General features: G+C 33.3%; 1 protein-coding gene across 1 annotated transcript; it reads left to right on the forward strand.

Annotated features, from left to right (window-relative positions):
- Nucleotides 1-8,107: 8,107 nt before the first annotated feature.
- Nucleotides 8,108-11,894, forward strand: LOC139862663 (transcription initiation factor TFIID subunit 10). The gene is made up of 7 exons (XM_071851287.1): nt 8,108-8,228; nt 8,800-8,938; nt 9,036-9,100; nt 10,211-10,273; nt 11,256-11,313; nt 11,391-11,441; nt 11,576-11,894. Exons 2-7 carry the CDS (start codon nt 8,846-8,848, stop codon nt 11,654-11,656), a joined length of 411 nt encoding a protein of 136 aa, XP_071707388.1. The 5' UTR covers nt 8,108-8,228; nt 8,800-8,845; the 3' UTR covers nt 11,657-11,894.
- The last annotated feature ends 14,159 nt before the right edge of the window (nt 11,895-26,053 follow it).

Raw genomic sequence — 26,053 nt, forward strand, 5'->3', positions numbered from 1 at the left:
GTAGGCTACGATCTCATCAGATGAATTGGGGATGGATGATTGGTTGGTTCATTCTGGTGACACTGCTTTCGAAGCTTAGGTGAAACTCCATATTGGAATACCTGTCGGAATCCGAGGAATTCGAACTGGTTGAGGGATTCATCTCGTACGATCAGATGAAGGATTTTCAATAAGAAATAGATTATAGGATGTAGATTAGTACCCTGTAATATATAATTTACATATGCATATATAATACTAAAATCCCATAAGTTACGGAGGAATCTACGAAATATGTTAGGTAAAGTTTACAGTAACAGATATGCTAAGATATGAATTAGCAGATACGCTAAGATATGAATTTGTCTATACACTATTCATGCAATCAATGCAGCAAGATGTGTCTAGACTAGGAATGATAAGCAGGTAATTTTCTAAGGATGATAAGTAGGTAATTTTTGACACGAAATGATAAGCAAAACTTTTGACATGCAGACACGGTCGAAGTCCAGACTCACTAAAGCATCCTAACGACTTATCAGTTAGACACACTAATGCAGACCTGGTTCGCTAAGACCACCGCTCTGATACCAACTGAAATGACCCGTCCTAATCCATCCAAACGAAGTCCATATTGATTATAAACGATTCACAACAGTTGATTACATCGCGAGGTACTTGACCTCTATATGATACATTTTACAAACATTGCATTCGTTTTGAAAAGACAATCTTTCATTACATCTGAAATTGACAGACATGCATATCATTTCATAATATATATCCAACTATAATTGACTTAATAATGATCTTGATAAAATCAACGACTCGAATGCAACGTCTTTTGAAATATGTCATGAATGACTCCAAGTAATGTCTTTAAAATGAGCAAATGCACAGCGGAAGATTTATTTCATACCTGAGAATAAACATGCTTTAAAGTGTCAACCAAAAGGTTGGTGAGTTCATTAGTTTAACATGAATAATCATTATCATTATTTTAATAGACCACAAGATTTCCACATTCAGTTCTCATAAATATACGTCCCATGCATAGAGACAAAATATCATTCATATGGATTGAACACCTGGTAATCGACATTCACAATATACATATAAGAATATCCCCATCATTCCGGGATCCTCCTTCGGACATGATATAAATTTCGAAGTACTAAAGCATCCAGTACTTTGGATGGGGCTTGTTGGGCCCGATAGATCTATCTTTAGGATTCGCGTCAATTAGGGTTTCTGTTCCCTAGTTCTTAGATTACCAGACTAAATAGGGTGATATTCGATTCGATAATCCAACCATAGAATGTAGTTTCGATTACTTGTGTCTATTTCGTAAAACATTTATAAAAGCAACGCATGTATTCTCAGTCCCAAAAATATATATTGCAAAAGCATTTAAAAAGGGATTAATGAAACTCACCATACTGTATTTTGTAGTAAGTGTATATATGTTTTATATCATTTTGCTGAAACTCCCAAAAATATGTATAAGTGTATTAGTTATATCATTTTTATGTTAATAACATATATATGTTTTATATGTTCATTTTGTATATAAAAATATTAAATTTTGTTATGTTATATGTACTAAATATATTCATGTATAAATATTATTTGTTTAAAAAAAATAGTATTTTAAGATAATATTTTAAGTGATAACAATACTAATAATGATAGTACTAATATAAATAAATATGATGATACTGTTATTGATTCTATAAATGATAATATAATTGATAGTTTTTATAATAAATCTCATAATAATGATAATAATAGTAGTTTTTAATAAAGTGAATAATTTAACAGTAATGGTAATGAAAATAATAATTTAGATAATAATACCCAAAACTTAATAATGATAATAATAATTATAACAATCTTATTACTAGTGGTAATCTTACTAAAGAGTACTTTTGTTAATAATAATACTAATTTAAAAAAAATGATACTAATACTATTATTAATTATAATAATTTGTATTATTTTCATATTAACAATAATAATAATAATAATAATAATAATAATAATAATAATAATAATAATAATAATAATAATAATAATAATAATAATAATAATAATAATAATAAATATCAAGTTATACCTTAGAAACATTAAAAAGAGATAAACTGCCTGGGACGGGACTCGAACCCGCAACCTCTTAGTTAAACACAAACCCTCACACCACTGCTCCAGCTATTGTTTTTCTGTTTTTTTTTTATTCATGGAAACATATATATATATATATATATATATATATATACAATCCGTCAGGTCCTTCTACTTCTTCTTACATCGAACAATAACAAATTCATTGGATGAATTCGGCCCAACTGAACATTTCGGCCCAACAACATAAATTCAAGGCCCACAGCAGTTTCTCTTGTAATTTAAAAAAAAATATTGTCATGGCTTAGGTTCGAACCTAGGACTTATAGGAAATCACAAACACCCCTGACCATTCAAGCTAACATGTATTTTCTATTTTAATTCGCTATCTGAGTCCATTTAACTAGTTTAACTTCGGCTACTGTACACCCTTAACCTCTCGGCCCAAAAGCTTCACATACTCAGTTAATTAATGGTCCACGATTTAAATTATATAACTTTAATAGCTCAGCAAAACAATTTAGAAGACCAACATAATTAAATTGGTTAAAGTCTTTGTCACGACAGCAAATATATTTACATATATTCGATGGACTCCTAGCTGGATCGCACAAATATATCTATATCTTGATTGAATGTCCCACATATCTTCTTTATTTTCCACTACCAACAAAGTTTGTTTCTTCTCCCTATATTAATACCGATTGAGTATAAGTGGGTTTTTTTTGTTTAATCGCAACTTGAACAGAAACAGAAAGAAGGGAGAAAAGTCATCGAATAATAGTTGCTTGTTTACGCAGGGTCACATAACAGGAAGAAGGAAAGAAGAAAAAAAAATAAAAAATAAAAAAAAATAAACAAAGTGGTGACGGGTTGTTATGGTGGTTTGCAAGATGTTTTGTCAAGAAGAAAGGAACACAAGAAAGAATAAAAAAAAAAACTTACAGCAATTACAACATTATGGAGTGTTACTCGAATCAAAATGGAATAGAAAGAATTATTGTGCAGTAACAGGAACAAGGATTCAAGTGATGATGGTGCAGTTTGGGTTGAAAGCTGAAGCAGACTATAGAAGGTTTATGGTTTGATGGATTGTTTGACAGAAAAATAAAACGGTAGCAACAATAGGCCACGTTTCTCAGCTGTAAAGTAATAATGACTCGTGGAAGTAATGATTGTTACGATTGGTGCTCGACAAACATAAAAGAAACAGAAGAAGAATACGTACGGTGGTTATTGATGATGAAGGTGAAGATATTGTTCAACGTTTATGATTGTTTGAGGAAGGTGGGTTGTGTGTTTCATCAAAGAAAAAGAAGTGGTTGTTTTCATTAATGGTGATGAAGTGGGTCTCGGTTTATGTTGTTAGAAATCGATGTAATTAGTGGAGTTGGTGATTCATGAGGCTCTTAAGGAAAACAAAGTATTGATTTTTATATCTAATTAAAACTCCACAGATGGTACGATCAATAATAGGAAAAAAAAAATTAAAAGTAGATTATGACCTCTAACTAATTTTGTGTTTACACTCTTGTTTTCAATACAGTGAAGATTCCATTCGTAAAATTTTTGGGACGTACAACTCATCCAAAAACAGATTGAAAACGATGGTTTTTCTTTTATGTATATTTAAGTACATATATTTATTATTATTACATATTAAGTCCATAAAAAAATATTGATATTAATAATCATAATAATTACAATTTTACTATTAGTTATAATAATACTGATATTAACAATGATAACATAATATTAATAATAGTAATATAACAAATCAAATGCATCAAATTTCATATTATATTTTATATATAGTAATATTAATAACACTAACATCAATATCCATATTTTATTTTAATAATAATGAAAGTAGTAATAATAATAATATTAGTATAACAACTATATTTTTAACTTGTAACCACATTTAATATCTTAATACTACAATTTATTAATTATATAAAGTTTAATATTTATATATTATATATACTTGAATTCTTATACATTACCATATACATATATCATGATCCCATATAGAAATCATATATATTTATATATAGATTTATTTTAATTTACAATATAATTATTTTGTAACTTATCTTATATTTTTAATTCAAATGTTTAAATTACTTTTTATAATTTCAAATTATAATGTAAACTTACATATATATATATATATATATATATATATATATATATATATATATATATATATATATATATATATATATATATATATATATATACCTATTTATTTACAAACAATTGTTCGTTAATCGACAGGCATGGTCGGAGGGTAATTGATTACACGAATATAGATTTCAAAACTTTCGAGACTCAACATTAAAGATTTTTGCTTATCGTGTCGGGAACATATAAAGATTAAAGTTTAAATTTGGTCGGAAATTCCCGGATCATCACAGATACTCTCCTTATTTCTCCAGCAACTTTACTCATTTGATTTGAGGTAGTAACCTTATTCATAATCTTATTCGATTCGTATTCATATAGCTATCTTATTTTGAGTTATAACTAATAACAACATGAACATAGTTTAGATTATTTCTAAACTTGTTTGCAAATAAACTTAATCCTTCTAACTTGACTTTTAAAACACTTCAACACATGTATTATGACAGTATGTCAAGCTAACATAAGGATATAAAACTTGTAAACACGAAGAACACCTTAAAATCAAATATACGCCGTCTTAGTCGAACGGGGGCTGTTTTGGGTTTAATTTTAAAAATCTATCTTAAACTTTGAATTAAAAGATTTACTTTGGTGAAAAATCTTATTTTATATGGATATGAAATATATCTAAAATCCATGGTTAAACTCAAAGTGGAAGTATGTTTTTCAAAAGGGTCATCAAGATGTCGTTCTTACGACGGATATGACTATCTTCTCTTATTTGACACCTAAGCTATATTTTCGACTATAAACCTATACTTTTTCTGTTAAGATTAATAATTTTGAGTTCGATACGAAACCATGGCAACTCGAATCACTCAAAACGGATTTGTAACGAAGAAATTATGGGTAAAACAAAATTGGATATTTTTCTTAATTTTTAGCTACGGACATGATTTATAAAAATGGATGCTAACCTTATCCTAGCTAACTTACCTTGTATCCTAGATGTATTTATACATGTCTTGTTCCCGAACTTATGGAAATACAATTTATAATAGTCGTGATTAAGTTCTACGACAATATATTATAGTCTTAATAAAGATTGTAAGGGACCATATATATATATATATATATATATATATATATATATATATATATATATATATATATATATATATATACATATATATATATATATATACACACACACACACACACACACACACACACACACACACACATATATATATATATATATATATATATATATATATATATATATATATATAATTAATATTCCATACTTATGATACTTGTGATAATTTTAATTGTCCATTGTTAGTAGTCCAACGTTCGTAGTCCAATAGTCCAATAGTCCAACAGTATAAATATATATATATAAATATAAATGCGTATATTGTGTTAGAATTCACTAACACTATAATATATTGTCTTAATATAATAAGACACATAATATGTATATTGTCTGAAGTAATCCGCGATCCATTGTATACATGTCTCAGGCTCGATCACAACTCAAAGTATATAATATTTTGGAATCCACTTTGACCCACATCTAACTCGAGATTACTGCCAATGGTGTCTAATAGTTCGTTCCAATAATATATATAGAAGAAGTCAAAATGATATGTCAAAACTTTGTATACGAGTCCACGGTGATCAAGTCATATATATATATATATATATATATATATATATATATATATATATATATATGTATATATATATATATATATATGTATATATATATATATATATATATGTATATATATATATATATATATATATATATATATATATATATATATATATATATATATATATATATATATATATCTTGACACAAGAATATTATTATTAGGTTCGTGAATTTTTCAAAAGGCCAAGTCTTATCACCATCTATTCGGAAATCATCACAAGTGAGTTATAGTCCCATTTTTACTATCTAAATTATTTTGGGATGAGAATACATGCAATATTTATAAATTTTTTACAAAATAAGCAAAAGTTCATGGAACTACATTCTACGATTGATTTGTTATACCGGATATCTGTACTTATTATTATTATGCTTGGTAATCTAAGAATTAGTGAAAAACACTAATTGACGCGAATCCCAAAGGTAGATCTACGGGTACCAACCACCCCCATTTTCGAATAGTGGAAATGCTTTAGTACTTCGAAGGGTTCTTGTCATACATTTGAATAGTGGAATGTATGATACCAGATATCTTAAGCGCTCTATGTTAAGGTCGGTTACCAGGAGACTCATCGTATGAATGATTTTTGCAGTTGTAATGATCCTGCGCATTTAATTAAATGAAATCTTGTGGCTTATTAAATGTTATGATTATTATATAGAAATTAAACCTATGACTCACCAACATTTTTGTTGACGTTTTAAGCATGTTTATTCTCAGGTGAATATTAAAAACGCTTTCGCTATCGTATGCCAACCCAAGGTTAAGATTTGGAGTCGGCATAATTGTTTATATTGTCTAAACTTGCATTCGGAGTATTTGTTGTAATATATTTGATCATATTGTAATGGGTTGTGTAAAAACTTATTTATTTGAGGAGATTGTCTTTGATAGACAATTTAAATTATGTCATTAAGACCTTTATTCAATAATAAAGGTTATGGTGATTTTTAAAAACGAATCCAAGATTTGAAAAACGTCTCATATAGAGGTCAAAACCTCGCAAAGAAACCAATTAATATGAAACGTTTATAATTAATATGAACGGGGCATTTCACGAGTGAAGAAGACCGGTCTTAAAAAATGGTGTCAAATTGAGAGGTAAGGTAAAGAAGAAGAACGAGAGGGACGGTTCGTTTGGTTTGAAGGATTACAGTAATGATAAAGGGGGGGGGGGGGGGGGAAATTGAGTTGAAAAATAAAAGTCCCAAGGCTTCTCAAAAGGATGGGGGTTTCTTCGACGAATTTAGGAATGGTGGTTTGGATTCTCTGGGGAGCTATACCGATGCAGAGATTGGAATCGAGTCGACCTTTACGTTCAAGGCCAATAAGGATGGCGGGGGCGACAACAACATAGGTCTTTGATTGTTTATGTATTGCTGCGTATCTATATGGTTTTGTTTGTTTCGATCCTTTGTTTGCTTGTTAGGTGTTTTGTTAGGTTTTCGGCGAAGCTCGAGTTTAGTTAGCGTTAGACCCCCACTTATAAAATTCTTCAAGCCCCGTCACTGGACTTAACTTGTCTCAATATCTTTGAATCTGGGTGTTCGTCCTTTTCTATGGGTAGGTGTTTGGTGGGTTCGACGATCGAAGTTTATTTGGGGCTTTATGACGGGTTGTAGGGTTACCTTCCGAGCACATTAGATTGTCATACATTTTTGCAAATAATTTTAAGTCGAGGTTTCTCTTTATTGAATCTTTCGGTAGTTCCTGATGTATAAGGATATGAGTTTTTATACGTTAACCGTGTGTATGATTTGTTCTGGTAATAGGGTCTATTTCAAAAGAAAGTGCAAAAAGATCGTATAATTTTGTCAATTAATCGGCATAGTCGAAACGAGAGATGATCGCAACAGGTGGTTTAATCCCCCTCGAGTGATCCCAATCGTTGTTCAAAAAAAAATTCGATAAATTTCAACTTAATTTCTCTCTCAAAAAAAAAAATTAAAAATTTTTATACAATATATAATATTTAATATAAAATAATAAAAATAAAATAAAATCGGGGGATGATTCTCACACACACTTTTTTGATCCTCACACACCAATTGAGTATTATTAGAAGAGTAAAAGGTTAAAATAGGTGTGTGAGGATAAAAAAGTGTGTGTGAGAATATCTCTCAAAAAATAGAAGGTATACAAATGCTGTCGAACTAACTTTAGCCCATTGGTGCTACAGAATTTTAAGTGTTTAAAAGTTTTGTGCAAATAGGCAAATTAGGGTTTCTTCCTAGCTGTTTGACGGGGCAATCGATCCGGTGCTTTCATCAACAGGTAGAATAACTGACCTTTTAACTTCATCGTCGTTTTCATTATTATGCTGTTCGTTTGCGTGTTTGGTGATTTTATTACTTCACTTTCAGTAACATGTTAGTTAATTACGTTCACCTTATATAATTGAAATTTGAAAACCTAAAGTTGAACGATGAAACCTAATGCGTTGTAAATTGATGTTGATTTTGTCATCAATTTACCGTGAAATGTGAAATATTGAAAACCTAAAGTTGAATCAATGAAACCTAGTGCTGTAGAGATGCAAATTGATGTTATTTTTGTGACGAACTTATCATCAAATTATTCTACCTGTAGCAATTGATATAATTTTATTTAGCCCTAAGTTAACATCCCGATATCAGAAGGTGAAATGAACTCATAAATAATGAGATCTGAATAGACAAATGACATATGGCACCAGTAATTCCATTGTTTGAAAGAAGATATTAATTTTAAATGTTTAGTAAAATACTTAATGGAAATATGCATGTCAATTTGCCAACTTTTATTATTTGGCTCAGAATTTAACTGAGTTCGTAACTTTTTGTCGTACGTTTGGAACTTTTTTAAGTTGTAGGAACCTATCCGTACGGCAGAGTAATAGCAGGGAAAGGAATATGAATAACAACCAGCAATCTAACGAAGTTAGACATGATGATGAAAACGCACTCTCGGATTTTCTTGCGTCCTTAACAGACTACACCCCAACTGTAAGTTTACGAAAAGATTTATGGATTATCTAATTTTCTTTTTCATTTACTGGCAAAACTTTAATAAATTTTTAATGTGTGTTATGTATTCGTACAGATTCCTGATGAGCTGGTGGAACATTACTTAGCAAAGAGTGGATTCCAGTGTCCAGATGTTCGACTGTAGGTTCTTTATATCATCTTTGATTAAATATCTGACCCCGCATGCTTCTTTTGGAGCTTTACAGGCCCTTGCATATGATAGTGGATTAGTGTTTTAATTTATACGAAATTTCATTTAGAAATATAACATTTTTCCCCGCTCTTTCACGAAGTAAATCCGCTGCTGTTTTTTTCCCCCCATCAGATGCAGTCTTACATCTATAAAACCCCACTTAACTCCTTTGTGTAATACTGCTGAATCAATGTTGGAGGATGATCCTAAGATTTTCCTTACCAAATTTTAGACATCGTCAAGCCACTATTATTATCTCTAGTTAATTGCTTTCTTAAACCTTCTGTGGTAACTGTTACCAGTTGTGCTCATGAGTTGCATTGACCCCTTTATATTTTTATGATTCTTTTTGTTGTTATTTTTATGATGTCTGCATATAATGGATATAAATGGATATATGCTGGATACGCTAGCGCACATATGAAAATAAAACCTCTTATGCGTGAAAAACCATCTTTTATTGTTTTTAGTAACTAGTTTATGGATTAGGTAGTCTGGTTTTTCCCATTCTAATTTGGTAAGTTATGAATAAGGCTGAAATGAAGTTACTTTTCAAGGAAGAGTATCCTGCATGTTTTAATAAATATCTTTTGAGCTACGTAATCAGGGTTCTTTTGATAAAATATTAAGTAATGTCTGGATGTGGCCATAGGGTAATGCTTCGTATTGTGCTCTCCAATTTTACTGAATAAACTTTTGGGCGGATAAAGCAGTGCCTTTGATACGGTTTATGATTGTTTCGTTTTCAAAAAGTTAGTTATAGCTTTAGTATAAAGATTGAGATTTTGGTTTTAGATAAACCTAGACTCAGAACATACTGGTTTCTTATGTCTATTTGTTTATATGTCATGATCCTTGATGATTTATATATCAGAAATGATTTTTCTTCTCCCGTGTTCAATAGATAATGCATGGAAGGCTCATATATGTGTCTGTATATTCACATGTATACATGAGTGTTTATGTGTATTTATGAATAACTGTACGCCTTTGGAATTTTATTATGTATTGACATATACCATGGATCTGACTACCCAACTGATGTCCTTCACATTCAGAACCAGGCTGGTTGCTGTTGCTACTCAGAAGTTTGTTGCAGACGTTGCAACTGATGCTCTTCAGTAAGTTTTTTAATTAGTCAAATGTGTCGTAGGCTAATGTCTTTTGATATCTGATAAGCAATTGTTAAACCAACTTACAGCTGTAAAGTTTTGTACAATATAAATGATATGGCCTATGGCCTAGCGGTATTTGAGGAGCCCTTCAACCAAGAGGTTGTAGGTTCAAGCCTTTTGGGAGGCATGTATATATATATATATATATATATATATATATATATATATATATATATATATATATATATATATATATATATATATATATATATATATATATATAGTTTTATTCAAGAGGGAATTAGATTTTTGGAGGTAAGGGGGGGAGTAATTTTTTTTTTTTTATTTTATAAAATTTCACAAACATCAAGATCAGGTGAAAATATGAACATTTAAAAAAGACATTTTGTGATGAATGTTATTATTTTGACCAGAAAACGCTCGAAGAATAACATTCATCACGATGAATGTTATTTCGAAAATGCTCGAAGAATAACATTCATCGTGATGAATGTTATTCTTCAAGCGTTTTCTGGTCAAAATAATACTCCGTAACATTCATTACTAAGTATCTTTTTTAAATGTTCTTCCAACATTGAGTTGTAGCTCAGCTGGTAGTGGCCTGCCTCTCTTAGCGAGAGGTCAGGAGTTCGACTCCACTGAGGTGCAACATTGCACTCAATGTTATCCCTTGACCTGAAGTATCCACCCAGGTTGCCTTTCGCTTCGTGTGGGGGCAACGGGGAGGGGGGGTTTTACCGGCCATGCCCTCGGATTGGTCGGGGTTTCCTCCAGGGCAGTAATTGGGGGCGGGTTATGCAACTACGGGAGATGAACGCGTGGGTGGTTAAGTCCCCCATGGGTGATCCCCAACTGATGTCCAAAAAAAAAAAAAATGTTCTTCCACCTGATCTTTACATTCATAACAATTTTTTTTTAAATAAAATAAATTTACTTCTATGTTATACCTTTTCAAATCTTATTGTAGGCACTGCAAGGCTAGACAGGCAACTGTTGTCAGGGACAAAAAAGATAAGCAGCAAAGGGTACTTGATTATAAACATTTTGTAGTGTTTATCATCTCTCAGTTTTTATATAATATTAACATTTCATATATTTACAGGATAAGCGCCTAATTATGAACATGGAAGATCTCTCCAAGGCTCTTCAAGAGGTAATCGATAATTAACGATTTCGTAACATAATAACTTCTTATAGTTATACGCGCAGTTTAATACTTGAAACTTTGCAACTTAATTTTGTTTTCATACTAATAATAAGATAATAATATGATGGTTGTCTTTGTAGTATGGTGTAAACATTAAGCAACAGGAGTATTTTGCCGATAACCCTTCAGCTGGACTAGAATCTACTTCAAGAGATGAATAAGCTGCTGATTATCTGCAGGGTAATGTGTCGTTTTGTGGGTTCGTTTCTAGCACTTTTAAATCTGCTTTTTATGTTTTTATTGTTGGTTTAGGCGAATTTGGTAGTGCTTGATACAAATGAATATGTAAATACTGAGAGATTGAAGTTGTGACCTGTTATGCATGATCATACTTGAGCATGCATGAATTTTTAGGAGCCAAATTGAAATATAAATGCATATTGAGATCGAGAAAAACAACCTTTGATTAATATGTTTTGAGCTTTTTTAGCTATTTTGCAAAATAAAAAAAAAATTGTTAATAGTTCTGAACTAGGCATATAAGATTATCTGGGCACATGTAAGTAATGCAGCAAATTTGTACTAGATATAAGAGTTTGTATCGCTGTACACCTCGACATGCTTTACGGAGTTTGATTTTTAAACATTGTCTAAAAGAACATGTTAGTACACTCTCCATCCTAATATTGAACGCATTAGTACGTTCTTTAGTATGTTCTATCACAATAAAATGTCATTGAACTCTATAACCTAATTTATTATTCATAGCAAATCCTTTTTTTTTTAAATACTCAACTCTGACTTACCTTAATTATAAAAGCAACATCAGTCTGCTGTATTTATACTGAAAAATTTATGTTACTGAATAATATTTTAATGTTTTTGGAAGATATATTTTTATTTAAAGTAAGATATGAGCTTTTTTGAAGACAGAAGAGTATGGTATGACATAACAATAACCATTAAATAATGGAGTACATGATGCCAACTATTATAAAAACTACAACACTACTTTATTGGTTTTTTTCTGGTCATCAGTTCATCGTCGGTGGTTCGTTCTCTTCTTGTTTCTTTTCTTACATTTATATTCTATGAGATTTCTTCTCCCTTCTCTCTCTCCCTCATACTCTCCAGTGTTTGCTAAGTTTAGTTATTATGTTATAGATATTTCGATCCATGTATGAAATATTGACATTATGAATTTATGATCAGTTAAAATATTGACATGATAATAAGTCAATTATTCAATTTTCCATGCTATGGTGGTCTTCCCAATTACAGCCAAGCCATCTATCCAGCCTAACATAAGTCTGTATAGTTCGGTTCTCATAGGATCTACATTCTGTTAGATGCCCCGTATGTGAGGAAGATGTTGAAACACTTAAGCATGTACTAATCGATTGTAAAGCGGCAACATAAGTATGGGCGAAAATTCGTAAATGGTGGTCTTGGATAAACTTAACAACTCGTGTATTTCGCCTACTTTTAAAGGTGATAATACTGGTGTCTAAACATCGATTTTATTAGTTTCTTTTTAGTCTATTAATAAAATTTCAGACGTTCCAAAAAAATATATGTCATGGCCGGTAAGTTGTTATGGCAAGCCTCATGAATAACAGGTTATACCATATGAAAAAACCGCAACACTCACATTTTTGGAAAAGAAAGACTCAACTCTCGGCTTCAATAGTGAACGATATACAAATTAAGAGTTTCAACCCGTTGAAAGAAAAGCGGTCTCGAGTGGCACACGTGATTATCGAATCCAAAGGTATATGATTCAAATCCAACAAATAAAACTGGATCGACTAAAGATGTTACTAGTATATCAGTCTCACTTTTATAATCGTTCAATATTATCCCTAAATCCAGATATCAGATACGTATAGATCGTGTTTAGGATTGAGGATATAAGGATCCACAATTTGACATTGTACATTCAATTCATATATCCCTTCTAGTCCTTATAATAAGGTCATAATAGAGAGACATTTAAAATTTTTCACTAATCTCAACCATTAGATCAAGATATTTACAACCACCTACACATTCTCTAAACCCTTGGATTTATTTATAACTCAATTACACTTCAAAATTTTTCTTCCTATATTATCCCTACATTAATAAAAACACGGGCTATGAACAACATAAATAAAAGTCGACACCTACAATCGCCTCATGTAATCGACACCTACAATCACTCGCCTACACCTACAATCACTGGAAAAAACATAAGGAAAAGTCGTATTCCAGCAGCTTATGTGCAGGACTTTCATCTGTTCAATCATCTTCAATCGCAATTCACGGGTTAGTTGTTATTAATTGTCATTTCAACGCTATTCACGGGTTGTTAACAACAAATTTGATCAATCGCTATTACAAATTTAGGGTTAGTTGTCTTTACGGTATATGCTAGATTAGGTGTGAAAATTGGCGTTTTTATAATTGTTGTTTTTTGGTGTAAAAGATTTAGGTTAATCATAGGTCTGTAGTACACATAATTAGGACTCGAATTAAAATTTTAATTGGAACTCAAAACCAATTAGGCTTAAAAGATTTAGGTCCCTTGATTAATATGAGTTTTATTGAAATTGAAATGGTCGCTTATGATGTCCGCATTTACTGTGAGTTTAAAGTTTGAAAATTTGCTCTTGATTTCAATGGTGTATGAACTCCATTTCACTTAATATTTATAGTATACAATTTTTTTTTTCGATCTTAGGGTTTCAGGGTTACAATAACAGAGTTTTGTTGTCTTTTTTCAAGTCAGCGCATAAACTTTGAAACAAAAATTCAATCACTTTTATTAGCTAATAGCTATGAATCCATCATTGCCGCACTTTGGGAGAGCTTTGACACATATTCAGATGGTATCGTACTATTGACAAGCTCTTACTTTATTTTATTTTTGCTATCTGTACAATCATAGTCAGTATAAGTAAGATTAATTTTTTTTGTTCTTTTACATGTGTCCTGAATTTGGATAAATTGTGAAAATGCAGAAAGGATTGAAAATATTGACGTGCTTCTTGAAATTTTCTTAAGATGGTCCCTGAAGAACCTTCACACGTGCAGTTGCAGTTGTTGACTGCAACATTCAAATGTGAAGGGAATGTAGAAGAGGTGATCTTCATAAGTTTGGGAACTTAAAGGCAAAATTTAGGTGTATTAAGAGATAGGATGTGGTTGGGAATTAGGGGTCAAAATGGGTCATATTGACTAATATGGTACATTTTGACATGGTTAATACCATGGTTGCAAAAATCGAAAAAATGGGCTGAGAACTCGCCGATAACTCGTTTCCAGGAGACTGCCGAGTTCTCCTTTCAAAAAATCGGTCAACTTCCGATTTTATCTGTCAACGACCAATAAATTGAGTTTCTCGGGCAAATCTCGGTCAAATCTTAGTCAAACCTCGGTCAACGTCCGATAAATTGAATATATCGGTCAAATCTCAGTCAACATTTGCTTATAGCTACCTATTATATTATGTATCATAAAAATTATCTCAAAATTCTAATATTTATACATGTATATATTCGAAAATATATATTTATATTAGAAAGTCAACGTTAGTCAACAACCGAGTTCTCCCGAGTTCTCCGAGAACTCCCAAAAAGTGTCCCGCCGAGAACTCCCTGAGTTCCGAGTTCTTCAACCTTGGTTAATACTCAAGGTATTATCAACTGTAATGAGGCTTGGTTGAGGTCATTTTACCCTTATTAATGTTTATGTTATTTTAGTGCTTATGTATGTTTTGTTATCATAGTTGATATATGAATTATCATCATAGTTGATGGTAGTCGTCCTCATTTTTTTTTTCTTGCCTTTGAATTGCAGTCTATTTCCCTGGCAAGAAATAATCAAAAGGCTTGAGCTTTGTATCTTTCAGTAATACGCTCTTCAACACAATGCTTAAGGTTAGATAAAAAGGTAATTTTGAGCCTAACAATAAGTTAATGTTAGGCGTTGTAATTTTTTTATAATTCCTGGGAAAAAAACATCTTATATTCTGTACAAATTATGAGATCAAGGCTGTCTATTTGACGTATATCTGATATGGGAAAAGCTTTGAAGAGATATGCTTTTATTGATGTTCATTATGTTATAAAAAATTATTCGTTGAACTATTTAGTATATGGTGACATGTAGGTTTCTCAGTTTGCCTGTTAGAGTTTTGAAACTAACCGAATATAAACATGCTATATCCTACAAAATCGTCGTGCTGAATTAGTTGCAAAGTTTCCAAACAAAATACTTCGACTGGTAATACGGTTACTTCAACATCTAATCTCAACCATTAGATTAAGAAAGTTACTCTCGGTTACCCCTAATCTCAACCATTCATTTGATTATAAGCTTATAATCTAACCACTATCCAATATATTCCATTACTAACCTTCAAAAACAAGGGACGGGATAACAGTATTGCCAAAACCCCTAAAACCATATCACCATTGTTATCGAACCAAAACCCTAAAACACTTCTTCATCATCCATCAAACCAAATCCCTAGCTTCGCATTCACAAGAAAATTACACAATTTAATCGCAGAAATCAGTTGGCATTAATCGCGGGTGAGTATTTTTGATATATGTGTAAATCGATAGCATCATGAAGATCAGGTCTGCTGTTTAACTTATTTTAGGGATTTGGTTCGATGGATGATGAAGATCAGGTCTGCTCTTTGCAATCCTATCACTACACAAATCTATTCTTTTTCTACCCGTAAAAAATCAAACACTGGTAAACAAAATTCCATAAACAAAAAGCTACTGCGATCATTCATCAAATCAAAATCCCATCGTCGGTTTCCCTAAAACAATTTCACAGTGCAATTTCATAAATCAGGTTACATTAATCGTGTGTGAGTTTCTCTAATTTAAGGCTTCGATCATTAGGTTTCTCATAGATGTTCATTGATTTTGTGCTTCATTGATTTTGTTCTTCTATTATTAGGATGATAGTTAACTATGAATTTTGTTTCAATATTGTACATGTTAAAAGGACATCAGTTAAATCTGTGTTTAAACGTGGGTTGAAGCATTTTGCTGCTCATCCTGAGATCAGGCACACAACAAAAACACTTATTGATGCTCATAAATAAAGTTTCAAGGTAGGGTATTAGATATTGGTTTTTATTTTCATGAGTTTTAGAAATCCAGGGTTTGTTGTTTCAGTTTCAATTGTTGTTCGAGCTTTCTTTATAGAGATGAGACTAATGAAAATTTGATGAAGTGGGTTTAGTAGTATGATTTTCATCGCTGGTATGTTTTCCTATTTAACACATGTATTCGGATCCTCAGTTCAAACACACGCATTAGGGCTAAATCTCTCATGACGCCTGCTTCTACATGCATCATCTTCAAAATCAAAGGCAATAATCACTATCGAACAAGGTTAGCAGGTTGATTTCCATCATCAATCGTTGCTGTAGCATAATCAGTATCGAACAAGGTTAGGGTTTTATTGTACATAAATGTATTCATATATCAAAAGTGAAGTTAGGGTTCTTTGTTCATGCTTTTGATTTTTTGCTTTTGTCGTTGATTTAGTGTGCACCGTCCTCTGCTTCCTATGCGTTTTTTCGCTGGTTGAAGTCTGGATATAAAGGTAATTGGTTCAAGTTATTAAACAATGTTAAGTAGAGTCTTTGAAGGATATTGTGTTTTATTATTTAAATTCTTGATCGGATATTGTGTTTTATTATATATAAATCGATTATATAACGTGCATCATGAACTAAATTATTGTGGTGTTATCAACTATGGAAAGTGTAAGACCCGAATATTTTATTGTACATATGTGTGTATAAGTTATTCAAGTTGTGGGGTTTAGGTTGTATTTAATTAAAAGGCAAAAGAAGCTGAACTGGGCATTTGGCGCGCCGCGCCATTACGGGCTGACAGCTCACTTTGTTTTTAATCAAGATATTTTGAGGGCATTTTGGTAAAACCACTTAAGGTCCGACTTTAAGGCTTGGGATCAATTTTGGTGAGCCCCATTACTCCATTTTCACCCACTTTATCATCATCCATTAATTCTAGTGAGAGAGAGTGATTCAAGAGTGAGAAAGCTCCATTTAAGGAAGAAGAAGCTCATTTCGGGTTAGAGCTCGGGTATTAAAGTTGTTCATCTCCTCTTTTGCTACGTTTTGATAGTTGTGGTAAGCCCTAAACCTAACTTCCTTATTTTAATTGTATAAGAGTTAGGGTTTGTGTAAGTGATGAACATTAAAACCCATTTGCTAGTAATTTGGGGGTTTTGGGTGAATTTGGGTCATGTAGACCCAAAGATGACTAATTAGGGTTTTCAAAGTATCAAATTATGTTTATGAGCCTAAATTAGTTAGTAAAATTGTTAGCACACCTATATATATGTAAATGAGTGTTGTGTGGGTTAGTGGATGACCCGAAATGGGTGTGTTGACCTTAAAATTGGTCAAATGGGTCAAGGTGGACCTAAGTTAGTTAATGTTTGTGATTAAGGCCTAAACCTTGTTTTGAAATGTGTTTTAAACCCATCTTGGTTAATGATTAGGGTTTTGGTGTGTGTTGACCCGAAATTAGGGTTAAGGGTGCCAATGGGTCTAAAATTGCACCTTGGGTCAAAATGACTTTAGAATGGAAAGAATTGGTTGACCGACTTGAGTTTGCAATTGATAATATGTATAATGTGATAGGTACGTTACTTTGAGGTTTCGCAAGCTCGGGTACCTTTTCACAAGAGATTTTGAGGTGAGTGGAATAATTATATGCGTAGGTATATAATGTATCTATTTGTTGTAGCGTGAAATGTGAAGTGTCGAGGTGCTAAGACACCACGTTTCACGTGATGAGTGAAGCATCGAGGTGTTAAGATGCCACTCGGGGTGAAGCATCGAGGTGTTAAGATGCCACCTAGGAGTGTAGTGTCGAGGTGTTAAGACACCACTCCGTAAAATAATGAGTGAAGCATCGAGGTGTTAAGATGCCACTCGGGGTGAAGTGCCGAGGTGTTAAGGTGCCACCCTAGGGGTTAGTGGTACGAGGTGTTAAGTACCCTAACGGATGTTGTGAACCCCGATGGCGTTTTCGCGAGCGCCGTTCCCTTGTACGATTGGTTAACCATGGTCGTTTGTGTTGTAAGCATATTATATTATTCGAGTTATATTTATATGCGATTTCTATGCTAGCTCGTAGTATGGGAAGTTACTAGCTTGGTATTTGAGACGTTAAGCTAATTGTGTTTGCTAGCATGATTGCGGTATATGTGTAAGTGTATGCAAGTAGGTATAATTATATATGTATTCATATAATTATTGCATTCACTAAGCTTTGCTTACCCTCTCGTTGTTTACCATTTTTTTTGGTTCGGTTGTGGACAAGGGTAAGGGCATTGTCTTGGATTAGAGTTTTCGTCGTTGATTAGGGGACGCTTTTTGGATGCGTTGGCTTTTTGGAGTTTGACCAAGACTTGGGTAGTTTAATCCCAAACGCCATGCTCATAGTGTAGTTTGGAACTTAAACTTTTTGGTGGTCGAAACTCAGGATTTGTATTAAACGTGTAACTCGGGTCGATGTGGGCCCCGCTTTGTAAAACTCATTTTTATGTTTGAATTGTGTTAGTTTTACATATTTGAATATGTTGTTAAAAGCGTTTTGTCTAATTATGTCGGGAAGTGGCCAATCTTTTTAGCATTTCAAGACTTTTTGGACAGACCAGAATGGCGTGCCGCGCGGCCTTCTGGCGCGCCGCGCCATATGCTGTTCCAACAATTTTTTTTATTTGCTATTTTCACGCGGGTTGTTCGTGGTTTGGGTTGGGTTGTTACAAGTGGTATCAGAGCATGGTCTAAGGGATTTAGGTGACTTGAGATAGGCGCCTAGACTTAGACTTTTGTGTGCGCGTTATGCGGGACTTGTAGGACTTTGGGTCGGATCGAGTTTTGGTTAGTGCATAGGTTTATGTGAACTAATCATTGCGCTATTGTTTTGTGTGGTATTTAAAATCGTCAAGCGAGATAGACATGGTACTAGTGAGTTAATGCTATGTGCTCGCGTAACAATGATTAGCTACCATTGTTACGGGTTCAAATCGTGTCAAACAAGCGATGTACGATGATTATTGAGCAAGACGGGGTAGTGTGGTGTATATGTATATACATATGGATTAAGTCCTTTCGTTTTGTTGCTTAATTTACTTCGTTTTATAGAATGAAGATGAGAAATGGACACGACACCAATGACGGAGGTACGAGTGAGGACGTTGAACTCACGGCCAAGGTTGAGGCCATCTTTAAAAGGCTAAAGAGGGATTTTCTTGACGACGTTCGAAAGGTCTTCCAAGAGTCGGTCGATGGACAAGTGACCTAAATGATCAATGATCGAATGAAAGCCGCAATAGAGGAGGCTTTAGAGGCTAGAAACATTTATCCTCGAGGCGAAAGGGGTGAAGGTAATGGTGGGGGTGGAAGGCGGGACTTCCACTACAAAAATTTCAAGGATACTCAACCTCCGATGTTTAATGGGGTGCGAGATCCGTTGAAAAGCACGTGTTGGATTTCCAATATCGAGGGGGCTTTTCGTACCGCGGAGTGTCCTCCCGAAAGGAAGGCGAGGTATGGTTCTAGTATGTTGAGGGAAGAAGCCAAGTTGTGGTGGGACGACAAAATCAACTTATATGGTGAAGAGCAATGCATGAACTTGACATGGGAGGAGTTTAAGAAGGAATTCTTCAAAGAATACCGAACTTCTTTCGATCTTGATAGAATCCGGGACGAGTTGCACCATTTGCAACAAGGTTCAATGGACTTGGTCACACTCAAGTCTACCTTTTTGGCAAAAGCTCATTTTTGTCCAGAATATGTGGGTGACGATCACAAGCTAATGAAGGATTTCTACCGTACTTTGAATGATGAGTTCAAGGGTAAGATTAGTCGGGGTATGGCTAAGTCTTTTGATGAATTATTCGAATTGGCTCGGGGTTTTGAGCCGGATGTTCCAAGAGAAAGCGATTTCACGTTTTTCAAAAGAAAGTTTGAAGGTTCTAGTCATTCTAACTTTTCAAACAAGAAGAACAAGAACAAGAAGGGTTTCGAGAGTGTTAATAGCGTGAAGAAGGGCGCTTCCGGGGGTTTTTTCTTATACGTGCTACAATTGTGGGCAACCGGGTCATATGGCTCGTGAATGTCCTAAACTGTCTTTCGGAAACAAGGTCACTTGTTTTAATTGCGGAAAAGAAGGGCATAAGAAGCCGGAGTGTCCCGATTTGCGAAACGATAATGTGAAGTGATTAGAGAAGGCGGCGGGTACGGCTAAGGGTCGCAACTATTTGATGACCAATGATGAAGCCAAATAATCGAACGAAGTTATCTCAGGTACTTTCATGGTTAATTCTAATCCGACAAGGATTCTCTTCGATAGTGGTGCAAATTTGTCGTTTGTGTCTCCTAAATTTGTGTCTAAACTTAATAGACCATTAGCTAAGTTAAGTCGTCCGGTAGAAGTCGAAATAGCGGACGGCAAGACGGTGCTAGTGGTCGATGTGTGCAAAAATTGTGATGTTGTGTTTGGTGCCGAAAACTTTAAGATTGATCTTATCCCGATGACTTTGGGCGACTTTGATATTGTTGTGGTTATGGATTGGCTCGATCGTAATAGAGCCGATATTGCATGTCATGAAAAATTTATTCGTGTGAAGACCCCAAGTGGGGGAGAGTTAATTATTCACGGTGATAAGCGTAGAAGACTTGTGCCGATATGCACTTTTGCACGGGCACGTCGTCTCCTCGATAGTGGTGGCATGGCCTTTCTTGCCCATGTTGTTGATACTCGTGACGAGCCACCACCCATTCGTGAAATTCTGGTGGTTAGTGAATTCGAAGACATTTTTCCGGACGAGTTACCGGGTGTTCTGGGGGAAAGACAAGTTGAATTTCGCATTGAGTTGGTTCCGGGGGCTACCCCCATTGCTAAAACTCCTTATCGTTTAGCGCCGACGGAAATGCTAGAGTTGTTAAATCAAACCCAAGAATTGCTCGAGAAGGGTTTTGTTCGACTGAGTACTTCTCCACGGGGCGCTCCGGTTTTATTTGTGAAGAAGAAGGATGGTAGTATGCGGATGTGCATCGATTATCGGGAGTTAAATAAAGTGACGGTCAAGAATCGTTATCCATTACCTCGGATTGACGATTTGTTTGACCAACTCCAAGGTGCAACGTATTTCTCTAAAATCGACTGATGTTATGCGAGGTGTATATAAAATAGTTTATATTTTACTAGAAAAAAAACTATTAAATACGATACAATTTTACACAAGATATTTACGTATTTATAGAATGGATATACTTAAACCTTGCTACAACACTTATAGACAGTGTACCTAATCGTACAGTAGTGTAGTTTTTAGTAAGTCCGGTTCGTTCCACAGGGAAATCTTTAAACAAAGCTCAACGCTATAAAAAATACAAATATATATATAAGTAATATTATTATTATAAAGGGGGGTTTTTACCGTTTAATGACCGGTTTGTCGATTTTAAAACTTTAGTCGTAGTTAAAACCTAATGTAAAATATAAAATAAATAAAAGACTTAATTTAAAGCGTAAAGTAAATAACGATAATGAAATTGCGAATAATAAAAGTGCGATAAAATAAAATTGCGATAATTAAAAAGTATGATAATTAAAAGTGCGATTAAATAACAATAAATAAAATTAAATATGAAATAAAAGAATTATGCTTATTTAAACTTCCGTAATCATGATGTTTGACGTGTTGATTTTAGTTTTATGCCCATGGGTTAATTGTCCTTTGTCCTGGATTATTTAATATGTCCGTCTGGTTTTTGTCCATAACAGTCCATCAGTCATAAATATAAAGTGCGAGTGTCCTCGTCAAATTATTATTATACCCGAAGTTAAATATTCCAACTAATTGGGGATTCGAATTGTAACAAGGTTTTAATACTTTGTTTAATGAATACACCAGGTTATCGACTGCGTGTAAACCAAGGTTTTACTACTTTGTTAACAATTACACCAATTACCCTTGAATGTAATTTCACCCCTGTTTTAATTATTCTAGTGGCTATTAATCCATTCCCGTGTCCGGTTAAATGAACGATTATTCGTACATATAAATACTCCGCCCATCGTGTCCGATCGAGTGTATATGGTAATTTATAAGGACGCCCAATTGTAAATCTTTATATTAACATTAACAAACTATCATTTAGTTAAACAAATATAAAGCCCATTAATAGCCCATAGTCTAATTTCCACAAGTGTCGTTCTTTTGTCCAAACCCCAATTATGGTACAAAGCCCAATTACCCAATTTTAGTAATTAGCCTAACATCATGATTACTTCGTTTTAAATAAGCATAATAATAACTTAGCTACGAGACATTAATATAAAAAGGTTGAACATAACTTACAATGATTAAAAATAGCGTAGCGTTACACGGACAGAATTTCGACTTACACCCTTACAACATTCGCTAACATACCCTTATTATTAGAATTATAATTAAAATTAAAATATAAATTATATATATATATATATATCGTTTACGTATGATAAGAGAAGAAAAAGATTATGAATTGCGATCAGAATTCGGTTGCTTTTATAGGAAAAGTTGAAATTTGGGGCTCCGCGACTCGCGGCAAAATCCTCTTCAAACTCCGCGAGTTGCGGAGAATGAATTTACAGCTCACACCCTTGGAGTCTTTCTCTGCCGACGGTTTTATAATATATATATAATATATATATAATTAATATAATTAATTATATATTATATTATATTTATATACATAGTTAACTTGTAATTTTTAGTCCGTTGCGTCGAGCGTTAAGAGTTGACTCTGGTCCCGGTTCCAGATTTTCGAACGTCCTTGCGTACAATTTTATATTTTGTACTTTGCGTTTTGAATCTTGTACTCTTGTAATTTCGAGACGTTTCTTATCAATAATTGGAACCTTTTTGATTGTCTTTTGTACTTTTGAGCTTTTTGGTCGTTTGCGTCTTCAATTCGTCGAATCTGTCTTTTGTCTTCACCTTTTATTATTTAAACGAATATCACTTGTAAATAGAACAATTGCAACTAAAAGCTTGTCTTTCTTGAGGAATAATGCTATGAAATATATGTTCGTTTTTAGCATTATCAAATATTCCCACACTTGAGCGTTGCTTGTCCTCAAGCAATATTGTCTTGAAATACTAGAATCACTTCTTTATTCTTCACTCTTTGTACATCAGTGATTTCTATACGGCGGTATAAACAATGGTAGTAACGATATGGTTTACAGTCCCACATGACTATAAAAATTTAGATCCATTAAGGAAATTGGATCTTTATGAAAACATTTGATCTTTTGAAAATTAAATCTAGTTTTTACCCTAGATAAGTTTTCCGGGATAACCCTTTACCGGTGTTTGCAAAATATTTTTGTGGGTTTGGTGGGGTTCAGAATTGAAAATTTTAGCTCAAAACTTGCTGTTTTGTGTCACCCACTTGCTAACCTTGTATTTGGAAAGCAACACGTCCAGTTTACTTGTTCCGTATATTACCTTTCGGCAAACTACCGTCCGGTTGTAAAGGAAAGCGTTGAACAAGCAACTGTTAAGGCAATGTCCCGTGACATGCTTTTGATTATGGTCTATAACGTGTCGGACGCAATTACTATCCTTGGTAGGAGCAATAGTAAAGCTCACCCTTATAATTTTTCGGTCTGACACAAGGTCCTGTCTTTGACCACTATGCAACCACCGTTCTTACGATTGACACCCGATTTAGTTCAGGTGACCTAATGAATTCCAGGTGAATTCCTAGGATTTTACGTTCAATGGTAATGAACGCATTGAAAATGGGTTTTCAGAAAACAAATCGGTTTGTATTTTTGATCAAAATATTTTCTCGTTCAAGCTCGAGTTTAGATATCATTGAATTCCATGAGTTTGTAATTCTCAATCTTTAAAGTCAATCTCAAGGATTGAGTAATATCAGGCTTAAAAGCTGATTTTTAATCTTTAAGGAGATTATCCTTTCTGGGGATCTGATTCATTAGTCTTATCCAGCTAATTTGCATGGTGCCCCCCCCATTGTACGAGATAAATCCTTCTCATGGTTAGGATAAATCTGACCACTTGGCGACCCTGTTTAATGCTGAGGTCCGTGGATTTCCTGCTGATTTTAGTGATGACTTTTCTAGATTTTTCGTCAACCTACAGCTGGTCTGGACGACAACTTCATGACCTAAATCAAGAAGCGCGTGTCTTTTTCGGAAGACTTTACTTCCTTTTAGTGATGGAATTGATTCATCGTGTAGATCCATCTCTTCTTTTCTTTCATCGGGTAAAACAGTTTAGTTTAGTTCAAAGCAAAAGTATTTTCAGTTATTTGTTACAGATATATGTGACATATGTTTAAAATAACTTGGTAAATTTTCCCGTACTTGGCTTTTATTTTCCTTTTTATCGTCCTCTATTCCATTTTAAATGAATTTTAACATTTTAGTTTGTTTCTTAATTTATGTCCTTTCCGAGGTAACAATAATTTCGGTGTTAAAACCTAGTTTTATCGTTCATAAATATGTATAAACATGATTTTGAATTCATTTAATTGAAAATTTTGAAAAATTTTACTAGAATTGGGTAGTCAGTATATAAGACTAGGGCTGTTCTTTTTTATCAGAGAGCACTAGATTCTAATACAACTACTGCTTTACTAGTATTTTTAATGGTAACCAAGTGTTAAAATCTGAAAGAATTTAACCCCTTCCCACACTTAAGATCTTGCAATGCCCTCATTTGCAAGAAATCAGTAACAATTTAAATTATTGAGGGTGATTTGTGTGAAAATGATTAAATTTTACCAAAGTTTCCAAATATATTGGCGTTTGTTTGCTGAATGATAAATGGTGCACATCATTTGTTCATTCCGTCTTGTTGTTATTTCACATATATTTTGCATCTTGTCGTCAAAATTAGTTGCTTTTGCTGAACTTAATGCCAGTCTTTGAAAATGCGTTGTTTTACCCTGTTGTGTACATAAGATAAACTTGCAAACATATATACATATTTTTGAAGTTTGGTATATTACCCCACGTTCAAAAATTATTAAAATCTAAGAATAAAAGTTAGATAATTATAAAAATGATTACAATATTAACAAAAGTATTAAACGTATCAATAATTACAAATTACAAAATAAAAAATAAAAAAAATAATAAGTAAACTAAGGATGATATTGGTACCAATAGGGGTTCCAGGCATAACCATAGGTGCTATAGAATGCTTCGGCAGGGTCATACGTAGGATATGGTGGCTGCATCTCTATAGACCAAGGAGGGAAGATGGGTTTCGGTGTAGGAATATAGTTTCTACCTATATGTTGGCAATGAGCTATGATCTGGTTCTGATGAACTTGCCAATCTTCAAATGCTCTCTGTCTAGCATTTTTGTATTCCTGAGAAGCTATAAACCTATGCATTTCTTGCATCTCATTCCCCCCTCCTACATTACCTTGTTGTTGGTTTCTCTCCACCTGTGGATGTCTACCATGGTATCGTACTGCGGCGTTATTTCGCCTCTTCAAAACTTTCGCACCATGGTATACATTTAAACCTATAGTATCG

Source organism: Rutidosis leptorrhynchoides, chromosome 8 (assembly GCF_046630445.1).
Source record: "Rutidosis leptorrhynchoides isolate AG116_Rl617_1_P2 chromosome 8, CSIRO_AGI_Rlap_v1, whole genome shotgun sequence".
NCBI lineage: Eukaryota > Viridiplantae > Streptophyta > Magnoliopsida > Asterales > Asteraceae > Rutidosis > Rutidosis leptorrhynchoides.

What these genes read in the sequence shown, in the direction of transcription:
- LOC139862663 (XM_071851287.1), top strand. Translation starts at nt 8,846, where the DNA reads ATGAATAACAACCAGCAATCTAACGAAGTTAGACATGATGATGAAAAC. An exon ending in CAGTGTCCAGATGTTCGACT is followed by an intron (nt 9,101 to 10,210) that starts GTAGGTTCTTTA and finishes CTTCACATTCAG; the next exon opens with AACCAGGCTGGTTGCTGTTG. An exon ending in GTTGCAACTGATGCTCTTCA is followed by an intron (nt 10,274 to 11,255) that starts GTAAGTTTTTTA and finishes ATCTTATTGTAG; the next exon opens with GCACTGCAAGGCTAGACAGG.